Source organism: Podarcis gaigeae, assembly GCF_964106915.1.
Source record: "Podarcis gaigeae genome assembly, chromosome: 2".
Taxonomy (NCBI): domain Eukaryota; kingdom Metazoa; phylum Chordata; class Lepidosauria; order Squamata; family Lacertidae; genus Podarcis; species Podarcis gaigeae.
Window position 1 is genome coordinate 64420536 of NC_139679.1, and position 17651 is coordinate 64438186.

Sequence of the window (17651 nt, forward strand, 5' to 3'; positions counted from 1 at the left end):
TCATTGGTCAGAATGGCCCTGTTGTCTAACAAGAAATTTCAAGGTTCAGAGTTCAAGGTTATTGTCAGAGCCAGGTCTACTTGCTAGATTAACACCCTTGTGGACAGAGCGGCAACAGGAAACTATTGTAGCCAACCAAGTTGTACTCAGAGAAGACCCACTGAAACTAATGGACCTAAGTTAGTTAAGTCCATCAATTTCAATGGTTCTGCTCCAACTATAATCGACATTGTCCTCATGTACACAGGGTTGTAGCCAATGATATATTTTAGGCTGCTTCCTTTGAACTGCCCCATGCTGTGTCCAATTTTAGAATCTATGGATCACATCTGAAAGGTTTCCACTAACCGCGTTCCCCAAAAGTTAAAGAGATTTTTCATTAATCTCCCCAGCCGAGATGAAATTTGCATGTGATAGTTGCTTGCAAAACAGAACAATCCCTTCTCAAACTTACCTTGCCATAAAGAGCCTTGTATGCCTGGCAGATTTCATGTCTTTGCTTATTGCTTCTGGATGTTATTAGTTCAAGTATGGCTTCCTTGTCACTGCCTGCGGAAGACAAAGAGGATGAGTCATGCCTAAAACAGTAAAGCAATACAGGTCCTATTAGAAACTATTATATATTTATTTATACCCTGACTTCCCCCTGACGCAACTCCAGATAAAAATAGGGACCACAGAAAATATAGGAAAAATGAAGCCAAAATCCTGTTAACGTCACAGTAATTTTAAATTCAAATGCGCAGAAGACAACTGTTCAAGATCCAAAGGGGGATTCAGATGATCTTCAAGTATGGGTTCCCCCAACAAAATTTAAAAATTTGGCTTTGTAATTTGGAATTTATATGATGTGATTTAATTTGATGTGATTGGCCAGTTAATAAAAATTATTAAAAAATAAAAAAAGACAACTGTTGAAGGACACATACCAAATCCCTTCATAGCATTATAGAGGGCCTCAGCATCCTGGTTGGCATCAAAATCTGGATAATCCTTTACTGAACCCCTGTATCTCCCAGCCTAGAAACAAAGAGAAAAAGACAATGAGGCTGTTACCAATTAGGCGGCCCGATAAGGAAACAATATGCCATGTGCAGAATGTATACAATGATGGCACATGGGAGGGCATGTCCAGCAGCTGCTCCACACTTGTGGAGTTCTTCCCCCTGAAGGATTTCACCACAGCTCAGAACAGAACAATACAGACTCCGAAGCAGCCAGGCTTCAAGTTGCATCAGAGCACAGGTCAGCCAAGGTGGCTTAGCTGGCGTGAGCCAACAGATATTTTTTAAGCTGCCAAGGCCAGGCCTAGGTAGGCATTTTGGAACTATGGTGTTTGCCTCCATACTTTTGGAAATCTGGGAACCAAAATGTATGGCAAGACTACATCTGGTAACACCTGTCAGGGTTAACCTTTGCAAAGTAGATTTGATGTTGAGGCAGAGGTATTTAGACTGTTCAACGCATAAATGAAACCACAATGGAAGTCAGTGGCAAAGCACTGCCCTTGAGCATTTGACGTTCCATCGTAAGGACTGAAAGGAAGGATGCCGGAAGCTCAAGGCCAAACAAGCCTTCCCTATCTCTGATCATGGTGCTCAGGTTGTTTCGGGAGAAGACTATCACCTCCCACAGTCAGAAAGTTGTGCATCATCTTTCAACGTGCCCCACTAGGCAAAGACTTAGAATCCTTCCTAAAAACTATTTTGGCTGCATGCAATACAGTTACTTTCCTTTTCACATGTGGTGCTATGGCCAGCGTTTGGCCTCATATATGTATGGAATCATATGGGGAAGCCTGTAAAAAAAGGTTTATGGACCTAGCACTGGTTTCCATGGCTGCAACTGCCACATCCATGGGAATTCCCATGCTTCTTCGTGAGTCACAGGCTCAGAGCTTCTCATGCGGGGAAGAAATTAATGGTGGGAAATGGGCCCCTAGATTTTGAAGAAAGCTTAAGAGATCTGAATATCCTAACTGCACAGGCAATTCTTGAAATCAGTTTCTCCTTATCCCTTCCCCCACACCGATGAGTCAGTCTGGCTTCCTGACAGATGGCCAGGGCCCTTGAAGTTATTAATAGAGGCGCTGCTCTGCCCAGAATTCTGCTCTTCTATTCATATTGCCAACTTGGTCTCACAATGACAGTTCCCTACTTGCACATCCACCCCTCTAGAAGTATCAATGCACAAGGAGCTGAGGCACTGTTGCCCATCCCACACTAATCTCTCTGGAAGAACCTTCTGAAATATCTGTCCTGAGATTCCAGGACTTATGACACATCACTTCACAATTATTCCTCTTTCTAGAGAGGGTTGGGAGAATGCTCTCATGTAACAAGATGTGAGAATGATAGATGTCATCTTCCCAGCATCTCTCACACACATACCCAACTGGTTGTTCAGAGGGAACAACCTTTGCAAACTCTATTTACATCTAGCTCAGGGATTCTAAGACTTTCCATCCCCCAGACCCACTAGAAACAGCTGGAAATTACTGAGGACCCCCAGTGACAAAATGGCGGCAGACGGGGGCAGTTTGGCATAATCCACGGACAATTACCAACATCAGTTTCTACTGATAGCTAATCCATCTTTGGAAATGGCCAAATTTATTTGCAGAGGGCTTTCCTTCCAGCAAGGAGTTGCACAGCTCAGCTTTCCTCAAGCAAAGTAAAAGACATTTGCTGTGAGGATATTGTGACTCACCCTTCTCATTTAGGCAGATTTTGCTAATCCGGAAGTGTTAAGTTAAGAAGGCTTCCTAGCTCCACATCGCTTTCCAAGTATTTTTACTCATTTCCGGTGGGTTTAATCTCCCATTCTCCTTTCACACTGAACTGGTGCCTTATTTTCCCTGCAACCACCACTTTCCTTCACCCTATACACTCACTTCCTCCTATAGCAGTGTCCCTTGCTTATCTACTTCCTTTCTATTCCCAGTTTATTATTTAACCACCACCTTTTCCCTCACCTTAATTTCCTTTAATACCCCCCTGACTCTTTGCCCTCATCCCCCCTGTAACCTCTCTGGTCCTGAACACCACTGAAATGAGTTGCTGGTGCTAGCATGGCAGGAAAGTGAGGAGGCACTGGGCAAGAAGTGGTTCTGGTAGGTCCTGGCTCACTGCTTGACGAACACAGACCTAGAGGATTTCAATCATGTAGGGATCACCAGGAAATGCAAAAGGAAAAGGAAAACCCACCCTCGAGAGTTTCCAGAGTCACATGTGCCATGGGATATGTCCCTGAACAAATCCGTAAATAACTGCCTCGCCCTCAAACTGGGAATTGGAAATCTTGTCCCCAGGGTCCAAGTGCAACACACAGCCTTATTACGTTACGCTAGCTCTATGAACTGTACCAGATCTCTGGACTGGCTGTACAAAAAGTGAAGGTCACGTTGATACATCCCAGCATTACTTCCGCAAAAATCACTTGCATGTAGGGAAACCACATAAACCTATGATAAGTGGATCACACTTCCTCCAACAGAGCCCAGAGCCTGTTACAAAGCATAACAGCTAAACTGCATCAATAAATAAAAACCAATACGAAGCTAAAATACTGCCCTTTTGAACTGAAAAGATCTGGGTAAACAGAAATGTCTTCAACAATAAAGTGGACAGGTGCAACTCCAAGGGGAGACGGTTGGGACTAAGACCTGGGAGAGCAGGGTTCAAACCCCCACTCAGTCATGAAACTCATTTGGTGACCTTGGGCCAGTCACCATCTCTTAGCCTAACCTACCTCACAGGGTTGTTGTGAGAATGAAATTGAGAGGAGAACCACATGTACACCACCTAGAGATCCTTGGGAGATAAAGCTGGTATATAAATGTAATAAATAAATTTATACAAAGAAGGCCCTTTTTTGCTCCTGCTCAGGGTTGAGATGGGATAAGACACATTTTCCCAGCTGCTAGGAAAGCACAACATGCCTAATAGTCCAGCTTTAAGAAAAGGCATGTGACAACAAATGTGTAACAGCACATTTGTTGCACTAGAAATTGATTGGGAAACCATCTGGAATAAACAGATTCTCAGGAAACAGAATCTGCATGACCTAAGCAGCAGCTTCCAAGTCTTATAGTTCTGGTGTTCCATTTTCATGCATTTTTAGAAACGGATAAGAGTCCCCAAAGTGCATCTGTGCTTGTCACAAGATCAACACAGATTCCCGTAACTTGAGTACAGAATGTCCTCTTTGTGCCATCCGTATGGTGGTTTTTTTTTTTAAAAAAAAAATCACCTGCCACAGAAAAGAGACTGTGTTAAGTTCTTAGGCACTATTATTCTACTGCTGACAGATGCCCCATCTTTTTTGGCCACAAAGTTAGGCCTTTTGTTTAGCATTCAGCTGTGCTTTAACAAATTTCATTCCATCGTTTCATTATTCAACAGAATTACAAAAAATAAACAAAACCACAAAACCCAAACCCTACACATTATAACATTATGTTATAATACCAGCTTGGTATGGGGGACGCAGGTGGCGCTGTGGGTTAAAGCCTCAGCGCCTAGGACTTGCCGATCGAAAGGTCGGCGGTTCGAATCCCTGCGGCGGGGTGCGCTCCCGCTGCTCGGTCCCAGCGCCTGCCAACCTAGCAGTTCGAAAGCACCTCCGGGTGCAAGTAGATAAATAGGGACCGCTTACCAGCGGGAAGGTAAACGGCGTTTCCGTGTGTGGCTCTGGCTCGCCAGAGCAGCGATGTCACGCTGGCCACGTGACCCGGAAGTGTCTCCGGACAGCGCTGGCCCCTGGGCTCTTGAGTGAGATGGGCGCACAACCCCAGAGTCTGTCAAGACTGGCCCGTATGGGCAGGGGTACCTTTACCTTTACTATGGGGAGCAAAAAAAGAAAAAATACCTCCAGCTACAAGTTTGAGATATTGGAATAAAAGTTGGTATGCATCTTTGGGAGTTCCATGAATTATTTTCATGTTTCAGCAGCAACATGCCCCAATAACTAATTTTCAAGGATATAAACTGTATTACTGTGCAGCATCTCCCTTGCCATGCACTCAGATCTCAGAATGAAAATTAGCATGTTCATTTATGAAACTTAATCAACCCTCATATTCATATACAGGGGCGGAAGGAGAAGATGGTACTACTGACAAAAGCAGATAGTATCTTAAGCAAGGCCTCTTGAACGTTATGTTTTGGTTGTAAGTTACTTAACCAAAGAACACCAGACAAACAAATTAGTAGATGCTAGTGGTTCAGGGTGCATCTACCAACTGAGTTCCACAGTCCATAGTTCCCCTTTGTCCTTGCTGATCCATATCATTGATCGAGGAAGTGGTGGGCAAGCACTGACTGCACAATCTGCATGGCTGTCCACATATGGAGCCAATGCCCACTATTCCATCAACTTTAAGCATTTCCCGTTTCTGAAATTGCCATAGATCTTTAAAGGGTCTTTAACTTTCAGCCTGCAAATGTCTTTTTGTTTCCATCTTTGGAAAGAGCGTTAGGCAACAACAACAACAACAACAACAACAACAACAACAACAACAAACTGCATGACAAGAATTGCCCCCTGGAAGGTGTGCCAAAAGCAGTGAGGCTTCCATTGGCACCTGCTCTGGGGGATAGACTCCCTGAAATATTTATCAGGGCCCCAGAGCTATTCAAAGTGCATCAGAGCAAAGTTGGGGGGATGCCCACTGTGCCCTGAAGTGCCAGGGTGCTTTTTTTTGCAGCTTGTCACCCTGTGTGTCAATTAACTAACATAGCAGAAACAGGGCCATCTATAGAATGAAGCAACATGGTATTTTTTATTAATTTAAAAAACGCCATCAAGAAACATATGACAATGGGCCAGAGATGGAAATGCACAGGAACCCATTGTTGCAGAGTACCAGAAAGGATTTTGAAGGTCCATTCAATTATCTCAGACTACACTTGCACCTGACTAAGCTTAGGCTGCAGTTTTTTCCAGAGAGATAAACGAAGATTCACTGCTAGTGGTGTATACACTAATATCACTTTCATCTCTAGAAAGTAGGTTTATGCAAGGTTTTGCTGTTTCTAAAACCTACAGCTCACAGCCCCTTTTTAAAGCATGGGCCAGCCTTTGACTACCTGATGCTCTCCAGCTGCTTTGGACTACAACTGCCATCAGCCCAGTGACCCAATCTAGTAGGCTTAGGCTCTATTGCCCTTTAGATGATGGGTGGTACAGCTGAAGCCTTCTTTCCCTTGCCAATGCCAGGTTCAGCCCAAGGCATGCTTTCCAAGGTGCAGAATCCATATAGTGTCCTCACTCACCCTGCCCAGCTCACTGATGTCCTTTCACTGCCAACTGGTAAGCTACATATTGCTGCTGGTGTAGTCCAGTTAAATACATTTAATAAACTGTAATAATCCATCACATTAAGAGACATTCAAACCTCAACTGTTCCACGTGTACAAATGGTACAAAGCACTTGTTCTTCTATTTTCCCCTAGAAGTCATGCCACTATGATGATGCAACGTAGAATGAACTGTCTCAGAACACATTAAACCATTGGAGTCTTTCAAATTATGCCCACACGAAAAGAAGAGAAACTCACAACTGCTGGCATCCTTTTTATGGTGAGAGTGTTCATTTAGACTCAGAACCAAAGCATGTGTGAAAAAGAGCGTGGCCACATCATGCAGCAATACCCACTGGCACATCTACCCTGACCAATATCCTCTGCATGACAAAAAAAATTATTAAATACAGTACCAAGAGAAAGTCAATTAAGTAGTATTATATTTAGACTGATTTCACACACAGATGTCTGGCACTTACTGATTTCACAACTCAGGAGATCTTTAAATGTCATCCTAGTCATGCAGGTGCCAGCTTTCTGGAAGCAGCATCCCTGTTGCTTGCATAATGTTTAAGTGACCCAATCATGTGCAACCCAGTCAGGTCATTGGCAGCCAAGTGTCCAAGTTTGTTTAATCATTACTCCAGCAGCCACCCAGGCAAAAGCAGCTCCCACACATCTCAGGCAATGTTTCAAGGAAGATTTCACTTCAGATTTATTTAACGTGGCAACCCCCTCTCTTTTTTCAACTTTTTAAATTTTGGACTGATTCTGTTCACAATGCTGAAGGCGGTTCCCAGCTCCTTATTTGAAACAGCACTTGTAACGAGTAGCCCAATTAATGAACTCCCTCTTTGCTCCTCCTTTTGCAGCCCTACTGCCTCTCTCAGCTGCCCCCACAGCAAACCCCTAAACACAGCAAACACCTAAAGTGGTGCACTCAGAACAAGGCCTCAACTCAGCCCCTCAATTAAGATGCCCTTGAGGCCAAATATCCCCTAACACAGGCTTCCTCAACCTCGGCCCTCCAGATGTTTTGAGGCTACAGTTCCCACCATCCCTGCCCACTGGTCCTGCTAGCTAGGGATCATGGGAGTTGTAGGCCAAAAACATCTGGAGGGCCCTAACACATCTGCTATGGAAGCCTCTAGAAATCAGAACTACATCTACTTTTATTGACTGAACGAACAGCGCTCCTCTCTTCCCCCCTATTCTGCTTCATTTTCTATTCCCCCCAGCTCACTCATCCTACTCTGCACTGTAGAGATTTCATTTTTGGAGTTTAGTATACATCTGCTTTTTGTTTAGCTCCAATGCTGGCTGCAGGAGGAAAGAATGTAAACTGTGCTCAAGATCGTATTCTCAGAAACAAACCACAGCTGCAAGGGGAAAGATTCGTTCCTTCACTCCTGATATCAAAAGCCTGAGTGACCTTCCCTCATTAGCAGGGTGCTGCAAGATTAGAAACAAGAGATGCCCACCTAGGTTATCACACCAAGGCAAAATTGTCAGTATGGTGGTTGTCACCAACCTGAAGTATCTTAAGTGAGCAGGAGCTGAAAATGTCTTACCTTTCCGCTGCTTGACATGACTTCTGGATCAGTGTTAACAGAAGAGGTGGTGGATGCTGCATAACAGAAGAAAAGGAGATATATTAACCATGTGGATGCCAACAACAAAAAATCCTTTAATTTTATTACCCCGATGGACCTAAACTTCAGCATACTCCGCACAGGAAACACAAGAAGCTGCTTGTTCCATCCAACTATACTGGGAGCAGGTCTCTAGGAATACATTTCTGCCTCCCAGTATTAACAATAAACTACGATATCAGGGGTTGAACCTGGGGCTTCTACATGCAAAAGGTGTGCTCCAACACTGAACCATCCTCAGGGGATGCTCCTATGTAAAATTCACCCTTTGGGAGGGAGATATATTGAACTTTATGGTACATCAGAAACTGGCCCCTACAGCACCATCCACCAGTTTCCCTGCAAGATCATCCTTGGGCTGGGCTTGGTGAATATCACAGCTCTCAGCCACGACTTTGACGGTGGAGGGAGGGAGGCCCACATCAAAAAGATTGTGAGTGCAGTCCAGATCGCCAATGAGTGGAGGCATTCCAGCTAGTAAAAATGTACGTGAGCTCCTTGCAGACATCTCATCTCTGCACTGCGGTCTGTCTACTGGGCTGAGTTCCAGTAAGAAAGTAACCCTTTAGTATTTGGGAAGCATGCTACAGAGTACCTAAAGCAAGACAAAGGAGCCAAGGGCTGCTTTGGGCATTATGTTTTAATATGTGCTTTCGAAATATTTCTTACATACAAACACATAATTTGAACATACAGTAAGATATGCACACACCACAGCGTAAATCAGGAGTCAGCAATTTTTCGGCAGGGGTCTGGTCCACTGTCCCTCAGACCTTGGGGGGTAGGACTATATTTTGAATAAAAAAAGAACAAATTCCTGTGCCCCACAAATAACCCAAGATGCATATTAAATAAAAGGACACATTCTACTCATGTAAAAATATGCTGATTCCCGGACCATCCGCGGACTGGATTTAGAAGGCAATTGGGCTGGATCCAGCCCCCGGATCTTAGTTTGCCTACCCATGGCATAAATCAACAAGTACATAACAAGGAGACCGAGATCGGTCACAGATCTCTGACTTGCATATATAATGGGAAGGACACCTGCCACTATATATGGGCTCTGGGTGGTGACACCAAGCTTTGTTTCTCCATGTCCTCAGAAGCAGTTTGCTGCATGGGGCGGAGCCACTGCACTTGTTTCCCAGCTGCTTACAAGGAAGGAGAGGGGTAGGGTGGTGGTGGGACTGGTATGGTGCAAAGACCGGCTGGTCACAGCAGTAACCGCCTGATTAGATTACTGCAGTGGGCTCTCCATGAAGCTGCCCTAGAACATAGCACAGCAATTGCAGCTAGCGTAAAATGTGGCAGCTGCCAGTAGTCTCATATAGAACCCCTGTATCCATACATTCCTGATGTGCTGACAGGTGGGGAGTTTGTTTCCCATCTGCATCCCATATCCACATAAATTGGAGACATGGGAAAGAGCCAAGTGACACGTCTGTTACAGAATGGCCCTCCCTTGAAGGCCCAGATAACGCTAACATTGGGTATATTTAGCACCAAATTAAAACCTACTTTTTTTACTCAGGCACTTGGGCTATGCCGAGGGCAGTTTAGTATTTCACCTGCCTGTGACATTTGCTGGTGCAGAATATTTAAAGAGTTTATGCTGAATATGATTATAATGGATTATTATGTCTTATAGTTTTAGGGTTACAGTTAGGGAATAAATAGGTTAGAAAGATAGTAAGTCATCATCCCTGCTCACTGGTTGTCCTGACTGGGGTGAAGGGGGGCTGGAGTCCCAATAACATCTGGGAAGCCACAGGCTCCCCATTCCTGTTCCAAAGTAAAATATTTCAACTTAAAAAATAAATTTGGATTGGCCATCTAGCATTAGCAGGAAGCCAAATCAGAGTGAGGGCAATACAACCTGCCTTCTCTTTGCTGCTGCATCACACAGCTGGAGGGGAAGGGGCTGGGGAAAGGGAATAGTGCCAAGCAAGAGTGTGGTCTCTGCTTACAGTAAGTTGAACAAATCATTTGCCTCGTTCACAGGCCCCACAGTGAAGGACTATGAAAAGATAACCTGCCACTTTGCAGCTTTGGAAACACAGCCGCAAAGCCAGGGATGCTGTTTCAACTTATCCCTAGTTGAAGGCTACATACAAAGAGATTTGTACATGATCAGTGGTACTAACACTTCATCATTTGTCCACGCAGACCCTACGAAAGCTGGACTATATTGAACAAAAATCAGTGTGAAAGGGAACACATTGGGAATGCGGATGGTTCTGAGGCTAGATATGAGGTGGGGAAGCTTTTCAACCTGAGGGAACAAATGGATGCAACCCTCACTTTTTATTGTAGGTTACATCCCAGCAGCAATGCAGAAAGGAAGACTTCTACACAAGCACACATACCACACTGACTTGCTTCAGGCAGGCAAGAGGCACTGTGTCACAGTTCAAGGACACACTGCAGCCACACAAAAGTACTCAAAGAGGATGTGGCCTGGGGAGGGGCCCAGGGTAGACGAACAGAAAGCAAGCAAGACAAGATCATGAATGGCAGCAACTGACACACACATCCATGGCTAAGGAGAAGTGCCTGTGGGAGGGGCATATCCATGCAATACTTTAGCCTGGATCAATAGCCATTCTGCACTTCAGTGTTTCTAAGAGTTAAGAGGACACAGTCCTATTGCTCTTAGTAGAATCTTAGAACGTTGTGGTTATGACAGTAATGCTTATTTGGCAAAATTTATACACTGATGGATTCCTTTTAAAAAAAATCTTAACATTGTGGTGTGCATGAAGCCTGCCCCATTTCCTGTCCCAGTAGCCAAGGAGCTCACATCCGATGTATGCAAAGTTTGAGTGCACCGTGTATAAAGTCTCCAGATTGAAAGTTTGCTTTCACCCTGCCATGAAAATGAGAAAACAAACAGACAAAGGCATTTACAACCAGTGGACTTCAGTTGCCTAAAAGCAAACACACGCTATTGAATGGAAAAGTGGTGAAAGAGAGTACAACAAGCAGCAAATGTTTAGTTCTGCAACACATCTAAGGGTGGTGGGTAGAAGAAATTCCATTTGTGCAAATACTCTTTGACTGCCCTAAAAATTGGGCCTATATGCCATCCCTGAAAACTGCTCTGCAAGCCTAGCATCTCAGCCTTATTACATGTGCATGATAAAATGTTCCAGTTAGCAGCAGCACTACAGCATTCTGTAGTAGATGAAGCTTCTGGACCAGCTGTAAGGGCAACTCCAGGAAGAGAGAATTACAGTAACCTAATATTAAGGTTACCAATGCATGGATCCCTCTGTCCAGGAATGGTCATCACTGGCAAACCAACTGAATCTGGTAAAAGGTTAGGGAAGGCCTTTATTTTGTAGGAGCTTAAAAGAAAAACATTTTGAAAACCCCCATGACAAATGATTTACTAGAGCGAATGAATGAGATTGCAATGCATCCATGTCTCTGAATGGAAAACAGAATTGAGAACTGTTAGAATCTCTTGAGGAAGCTGCAAGGTAGCCTGTTCTCTTCTTTAGTGGCTTCCTAAAAACTGCCTTGCCTTCTCCACTCATGAAAGAGTATGCCTGGTGGGTTAGACATAAAGGCAGCTTGCTCACGCGTCTAACCTTTCCTCACAACAGCTAGAAATCTGCATTTTCAGGTATATATTTTCCTGCTCCATGAATCCAAAACAGCATGAGCTGAGGGCTATTTTTAAACACTGTAGGCAGTATGCTGTGAAGGCAGTTATTAAGCACTAACACTCACACTGTAGCCTGCATCAGAAACATTTCATTCCCAATTTAAACAAATGGCCTATAGCAGAATCCAAAAAAATCTATTCAGAAGAAAGCCTCACTGAGTTCAGTGGGGTTTATTCCCAGATAGGAGCATAGAACAGCAGCCTAAAAGTCATTCCAGAAACAATATGGCACAGGCAAGCCCCACCCAGTCCGAAGGAAATAAGGGCTTTTACAAGGCTGGGTAGATCTCATAGCTACAACACACATCTTACATGTGTCAAGGGCCTTCCTTTAAGACCCCAGTTGTCAACATAATAGAAATACTTAGGTTCTCAAAAACAGCAGAATCCCATACATGTTTATGCAGAAGTAAGATCCACAGGAGGGCTTACTCCATTGTGCAATTGCCTTCAGGGCTGAAGACGACTTAAAAACAATACACGAAACAGACTAAAAGCAAAATATTTTAAATGCTACAGTTTGTGTTCACATGATTTTTGAGGAACGACTCGTGACTATTTAGGCCTTAGCTCTCCAATCCTATTTTTGTTCAGGATAGTACATACATTCTATTCAAATTAGATCAGAAGTCACAAAAATGGTCGTTGCTCACACCTAAAATAGAAAAAGCCCCAATCATTTCTATGCACCCTACCCAGCCCTGCTTGTCCTGAATCCTAAGGACATGATTTTCAAATGTAAGTAAAAAGAGCATCAAAATAGCAGTCTTTTAGCCTCCTGCAACTTCTCATCAAGACAGAAAGCATATATAAAACTTTACTCATATTTTATGAATTAAGAAAAGCAGAAATACCTCCCTCCCCACAGGAAAATCGGTAACAGTTTAGACTTTAAACATATGCCTAACATTTTATGCCAACATGTGTTTTGGGGGGAGTGGGTTACTTTGGAAAAAAGATTCTTACATTATTGATTTGCTACCATTTTCACTCTCTGGGTCCATAGTGCCAACATTCCTAATATCATTTCGCCTTACAAATATGGATTAGCGTTATGAATACAGCTTTGGCGTGGTGCTCAACTTCTTCTGCTCCTACGTTGCATCTACTGGTGTGCAAAGACTGTAGACAGACAGACATGGGCGTAGCCAGGGAGGCAGGGGGTATCTGCCCCTCTAAATCCATCAAAATCAATACAAATCAATACAAATCTGAGAGCCCCCACAAAGCCTGCCCCCCCAATCCTGGCTACGCCCATGCAGACAGACAAGACAGACAAAACCACCACTGCAGCTCAATCCAAGACTAGTATTTGGGGCAGTGCTAGAAACTGAGATAGAAAAGCTAGGAGCGAAAAGGCACTAGGTTTTCAGTTGCCACAACGATATGTCTCCACGATTGCAAAGCAAATGAAGACAAGATGGGGAATTTAGCTAAAAATGGAAACCAGTGTTGTGCACAAAAGACAAGTCCTTTCAGAACAAAGACGCCATCGAGTGCCAAAGCAGCCTAAAGAGATGGGGCTGCAGTTTCACCCTAGCAAAAGTAGAAACTGAACCTCTTTGACTCAAATAGATCAGGCAGTTTGCCCAAACTGGATCTGCCCGGGCCACACCCACCGGCTTCTACAAAGAGCCAAGTCATTGAAAACTCAAGGCAAGTTTCCTAGCTAGTGAGGAGCTTGTATTATGCGGCTCCTGAGGGCTTGCATTGCAAAGCAGAAAGCCATGCTTCTTAAGAGAGAGAAAGTCTGGCTTTAAACGGGCAACGAAAGGGAGTGAGAGATACCAAGGGACTGTTTATGTATGCAACAGCGGCAAGAATTCTTCTAGCCCCAAAATGGAAAGAACAAGAAGTAGCAACGAAAGAAGAGTAGCAGTTGAAAATGATGGACTTTGCAGAGCTAGCGAAGTTGACGGGAAAAATCCGAAACCAGCAGGATCAAAAGGACTGATGAGAATTTATACGATATTTGAAAGATTATTGTCAAGCAATTAACATCCCTAGCAGGGCTGACTGAAGACTTGTCGTGAGAAATATTCTCCTTTTTTTATATTTATTTAAACTTTGAGGCATTTTGTAATGAGTGCAACTAGAATTGGAAAACGTAGACAATGCAATGATATAAAGGTTAATTTTGAAAGCCACGAGGCGGGAGGGAAGGAGGTCCATGAGCGGTAAAGTGAGTCATAATGATATGATTGTATATTATTAAATGGTAAATTAATAAAAATTATATAAAATAAATAAACGGGCAACGAAACGCAGCACCACACCATTCTGACGGGATCTTGGAAGGATGCTAATGTATTCCTTCCATCTCCCCCACCTCACCTCACCCCGCTCCCCTTTCCCAGCAAGCTAGGGCTGCCCCCGTTTCTTGCCCCCCGTTCTTAACTTACTTCACGGGCACCAGGAGGCCTCTTCTGCTAGAGCCGTTAGGAAGAAGTGCCTCCGTCGGTGCGCAGCCAGGCCGCGGGGCACTTGAGACGCCGGAGCAAAGGCTGACCTCGAAGCGCCGCAGCTGTTTCCTTTCCCTCGCCTCGGCTCCGCTCGAGTAGCGACGTCACGCGCTCCGGAGCCGCCCAGTCCCGGGCTGCCTCCCTCCCTCCCGCCCGCCTCCTCAGGTGGGCGACGGAGCGACGCCGGCTGCAGAGGAGGACCTTGGCTGACGCAGGCGCCGCAGGGAGGTGGGAAGGGGGGACTCCCCAAATGGGGCGTCGTTTCAGCTTGCATCTCTCTCCTGCCAGACGGTAGCGGCTGGATCACCTTGGCTTGGGTGTTAGCAAAGGGAGGCAGAAGGGAGTTGCTTAAGGCTCAGGTTTATGCGCATTTACGTGGGAATATATTCTGGCGCACGCTCAGATTTACTCCTGAGTAAACGTGCATAGGATGCGGTTGCGCTGCTGCTTCTTTGGCGATCACTCGTAGCTGAGTAAGATTGTCTTCCATGAACACGGTTTTAACAAAATAAAAAACTTCCTTCCAGTAGCACCTTAGATACCAACTAAGTTTGTTATTGGTATGAGCTTTCGTGTGCATGCACACTGTGGAGGCCAGTTCTGGATCAACATGTCCTTCCACAGTGGGGACATTGGTTTCTGGACGGGAGTTGATCACGGTGTGGATTTGCCAAGCCTGCCTTCCGCTTAGCACGTTTCTCCCTTTACAATGGTACCTCGGGTTAAGAACTTAATACGTTCCGAAAGTCCGTTCTTAGCCTGAAACTGTTCTTAACCTGAAGCACCACTTTAGTTAATGGGGCCTCCTGCTGCTGATCCTATGCTTGTCCTCCCTTGCCCAGCAAGTCGTGTTTTGTTCACTAGGGAAGTTGAAACCATAATGCTGTTTTAGTCATGGCATTAGTAACTTTTGCTGTCAAAAGTTGAGGTAGACCTACACAAAGAGCAACCTTAGGAACACTCACCATTTAAATGCATTCAGTAATTGTAATTGGGACTGGCATCAGCACCTGGCAGCCTTGGGCAGCTGGGTCTAGTCCCCATTTTAATTTCCACAATGTTTCCAGTGTAGCGTCTCTCTGGTGCCTAGGAGGTGGCCAGACTTGGATGCCTAGTGCTCCCACTGCTTTTCTAGCCTGATAGTATCAGAGGTGGAAGCAGATCCTAGGAACAAACGAAGAAGGGAGCAGAAGAAGAACACAAGGGGGTCGTGTGGCTCACATCCAGAACAGCTGCCATGAAACATAACCATCAGGCCATATATGGCAAAAATAGAGACGGACTTTTTCTTTTCTTTTTTATCCCACTTGGAACAGCTTCTTGTTCTTGCTCGGTGACATATGATCTCTCAGCAATTTTCTTAAGCAGCTTTCCCTGAAAAAAAGAAGTGTTACAAAGCATAATATATATATTAAAGTCTCATATAGCATATGCTTCTCTGTTTTCTGAACACTGGGATCTGCAAACTTCAAGGTCCTTTTCAGTGTGAAAGGCAGCCATTTCATGCTCATAGCCTACTAACTGGGAAAAGCTCCCCCTGTGCTTTTCAGGGTGGCTTTTGTTAAACCAGTTGAACATGAGTGCTGGAGCGGGTGATAACCCTATTCATCAAGACGAGTGGCTTAGTCCAAGCACCGAACCTTGGAACAGGAAACTCAAGCAGATCTCTGTCAAGATGACATATTGCAGGCACCACTTGCCTTCGCTTCACTTTGCATAGCAGCTGCAACACAAGCTGTTGCCAGAGACACCCAGGCATGCTCACTAGCCCCCAAACAGCTGCCCAGACTTGCTACAATGGAGTCCAGAGACACGATTCCCTTACCATCACTCTAGACATTTCCAAAAAGTCAAAAAGGCCTGACTGTATCAGTATTCTTTTATACACTATTTTTGCCAGTGCAGTTTGGCAACAGGGTCCAGGAGTCACGCAGCCTGATCTTATGTATGACTACTCGGTGAATAAGCACCAATGGATTCCAGGGGATTCAGATGTGATCATTCCCAAGTAAATGGTAATGTAGCCTTCTTGACCAAGGTTCAAATGTTCCAGAATTCACCTTGAATTGCCTTTCTAGTTATTCTAACAGAACAACATGAAAGGCTTTCATATAACGGTGATATTGTTTATAGGATCAAAGCAGACAGCACAAGACAGTTTATTATTATTTATTATATTTACATGGTGGTGGTTGTTGTTTTACACTGAAGTGTCTTAAAGTGACTTACATAATAAGCAATGAAATAAAAAAAAATGCGCATGCATTTTCGGACTCTCTCCAGGACTGCAGTTTTCAGAAAGTCTCAAAGTGCTTTTTCAGTGAAAACTACAAATGAACCCTTTCTGTAGATTATTAGGTAAGGCAAGTCTGCAACCTGCTGGTCGAGGCAGGAAGAGCAAATGACCCGTATTTCCCAGTCAATACAGTGGTACCTTGGTTCTCGAACTTAGTCCGTTCGACTCCCAAAACCGTTCAAAAACCAAGGCACGGCTTCCGATTGGATGCAGGAGCTTCCTGCACTCAATCGGAAGCTGCGGAAGCCGCGTCGGACGTTCGGCTTCCGAAAAACATTTGCAAACCAGAATACTCACTTCCAGGTTTCCATCATTCGGGAGCCAATTTGTTCGACAACTAAGCTGTTCAGGAACCAAGGTACCACTGTATCTGTTTGAGAGACTGTAATGCTTCTTTATACATGTCATTTTGCCTTTGGGGACCATTTTCTGTAACCATTTTTATCATGGTTACCTGTTTCTAACGACTAATGTCATCTCACCCCAAATTAAAACTTTGCATGCATTTACACTGATAAAGAAATCATCACTTGTAAAATAAGCAAAGCATTGTCTCCCCCTTTTGCGAGGCCAACATGTTGGTTAACTCTGATGCAGTTTCACAAGGCGTTCCACAGTTTCTTTTTGCTTGCAAGTTACACCCTTTCATTGGCTGGGGTGATACTCATATTTGTTGACATAATCTGCTGTGTGATGGGGAATTGTGTGAGATGAATGTGCAAGACAATCAGTGCTTTGTGAATAACTGCACACATTTTCAGACTGCCCTCTAGAAAGCAAAACAAAATATTGGCCTCAAAGCTGTGCCTTATTAACAGCATTCTACCACAGCTTGGCCACCAAACATAACATGCTGAAAGTCGGAACAACTGTTATGCTACAGCAATTACAGCTCTACTCCCAAACGAACACCTTTCAGTTTAAAATAGTATACTTTAGAGTTTGATTCGAGAACCCTGGGGGCCTGATGAAAGACCAATCATGGCTACAATCCTAAAATGTATTAGTGAGGACCCCCATTGAACACCTCTGAACCTTCAGCCACATACTGCCCTTCATATGGGGGATGCACACATTGTACAATCAGATGGGAAGACAGTCATCAGGTGTATCCAGTCATGTGATGAGACATGTTTGCTCATTCTACACGGGTAGGTGTCGGCAGGCATCATTATCTGGTATATATTTCCAAGGCAGGCAGCCTTTCATTTTGTGGAAAGCAAAATAGGAAACTTCAAAGTAACTGCAACAAAAATAACATGT

General features: G+C 44.3%; 1 protein-coding gene across 1 annotated transcript in view; it reads right to left on the reverse strand.

Moving 5' to 3' along the window:
• ANXA6 (annexin A6) overlaps positions 1-14191 on the reverse strand; it is a 21091-nt gene extending 6900 nt beyond the window's left edge. The window contains exons 1-4 of the mRNA XM_083728204.1: positions 14033-14191; positions 7877-7932; positions 930-1020; positions 422-549 (exon numbers count right to left, since the gene is read on the reverse strand). Coding sequence (XP_083584330.1) covers positions 422-549; positions 930-1020; positions 7877-7894 — 237 coding nt within the window. The 5' untranslated portion in view covers positions 7895-7932; positions 14033-14191. The remainder of the gene's footprint in view (positions 1-421; positions 550-929; positions 1021-7876; positions 7933-14032) is intronic.
• Positions 14192-17651: the final 3460 nt, after the last annotated feature.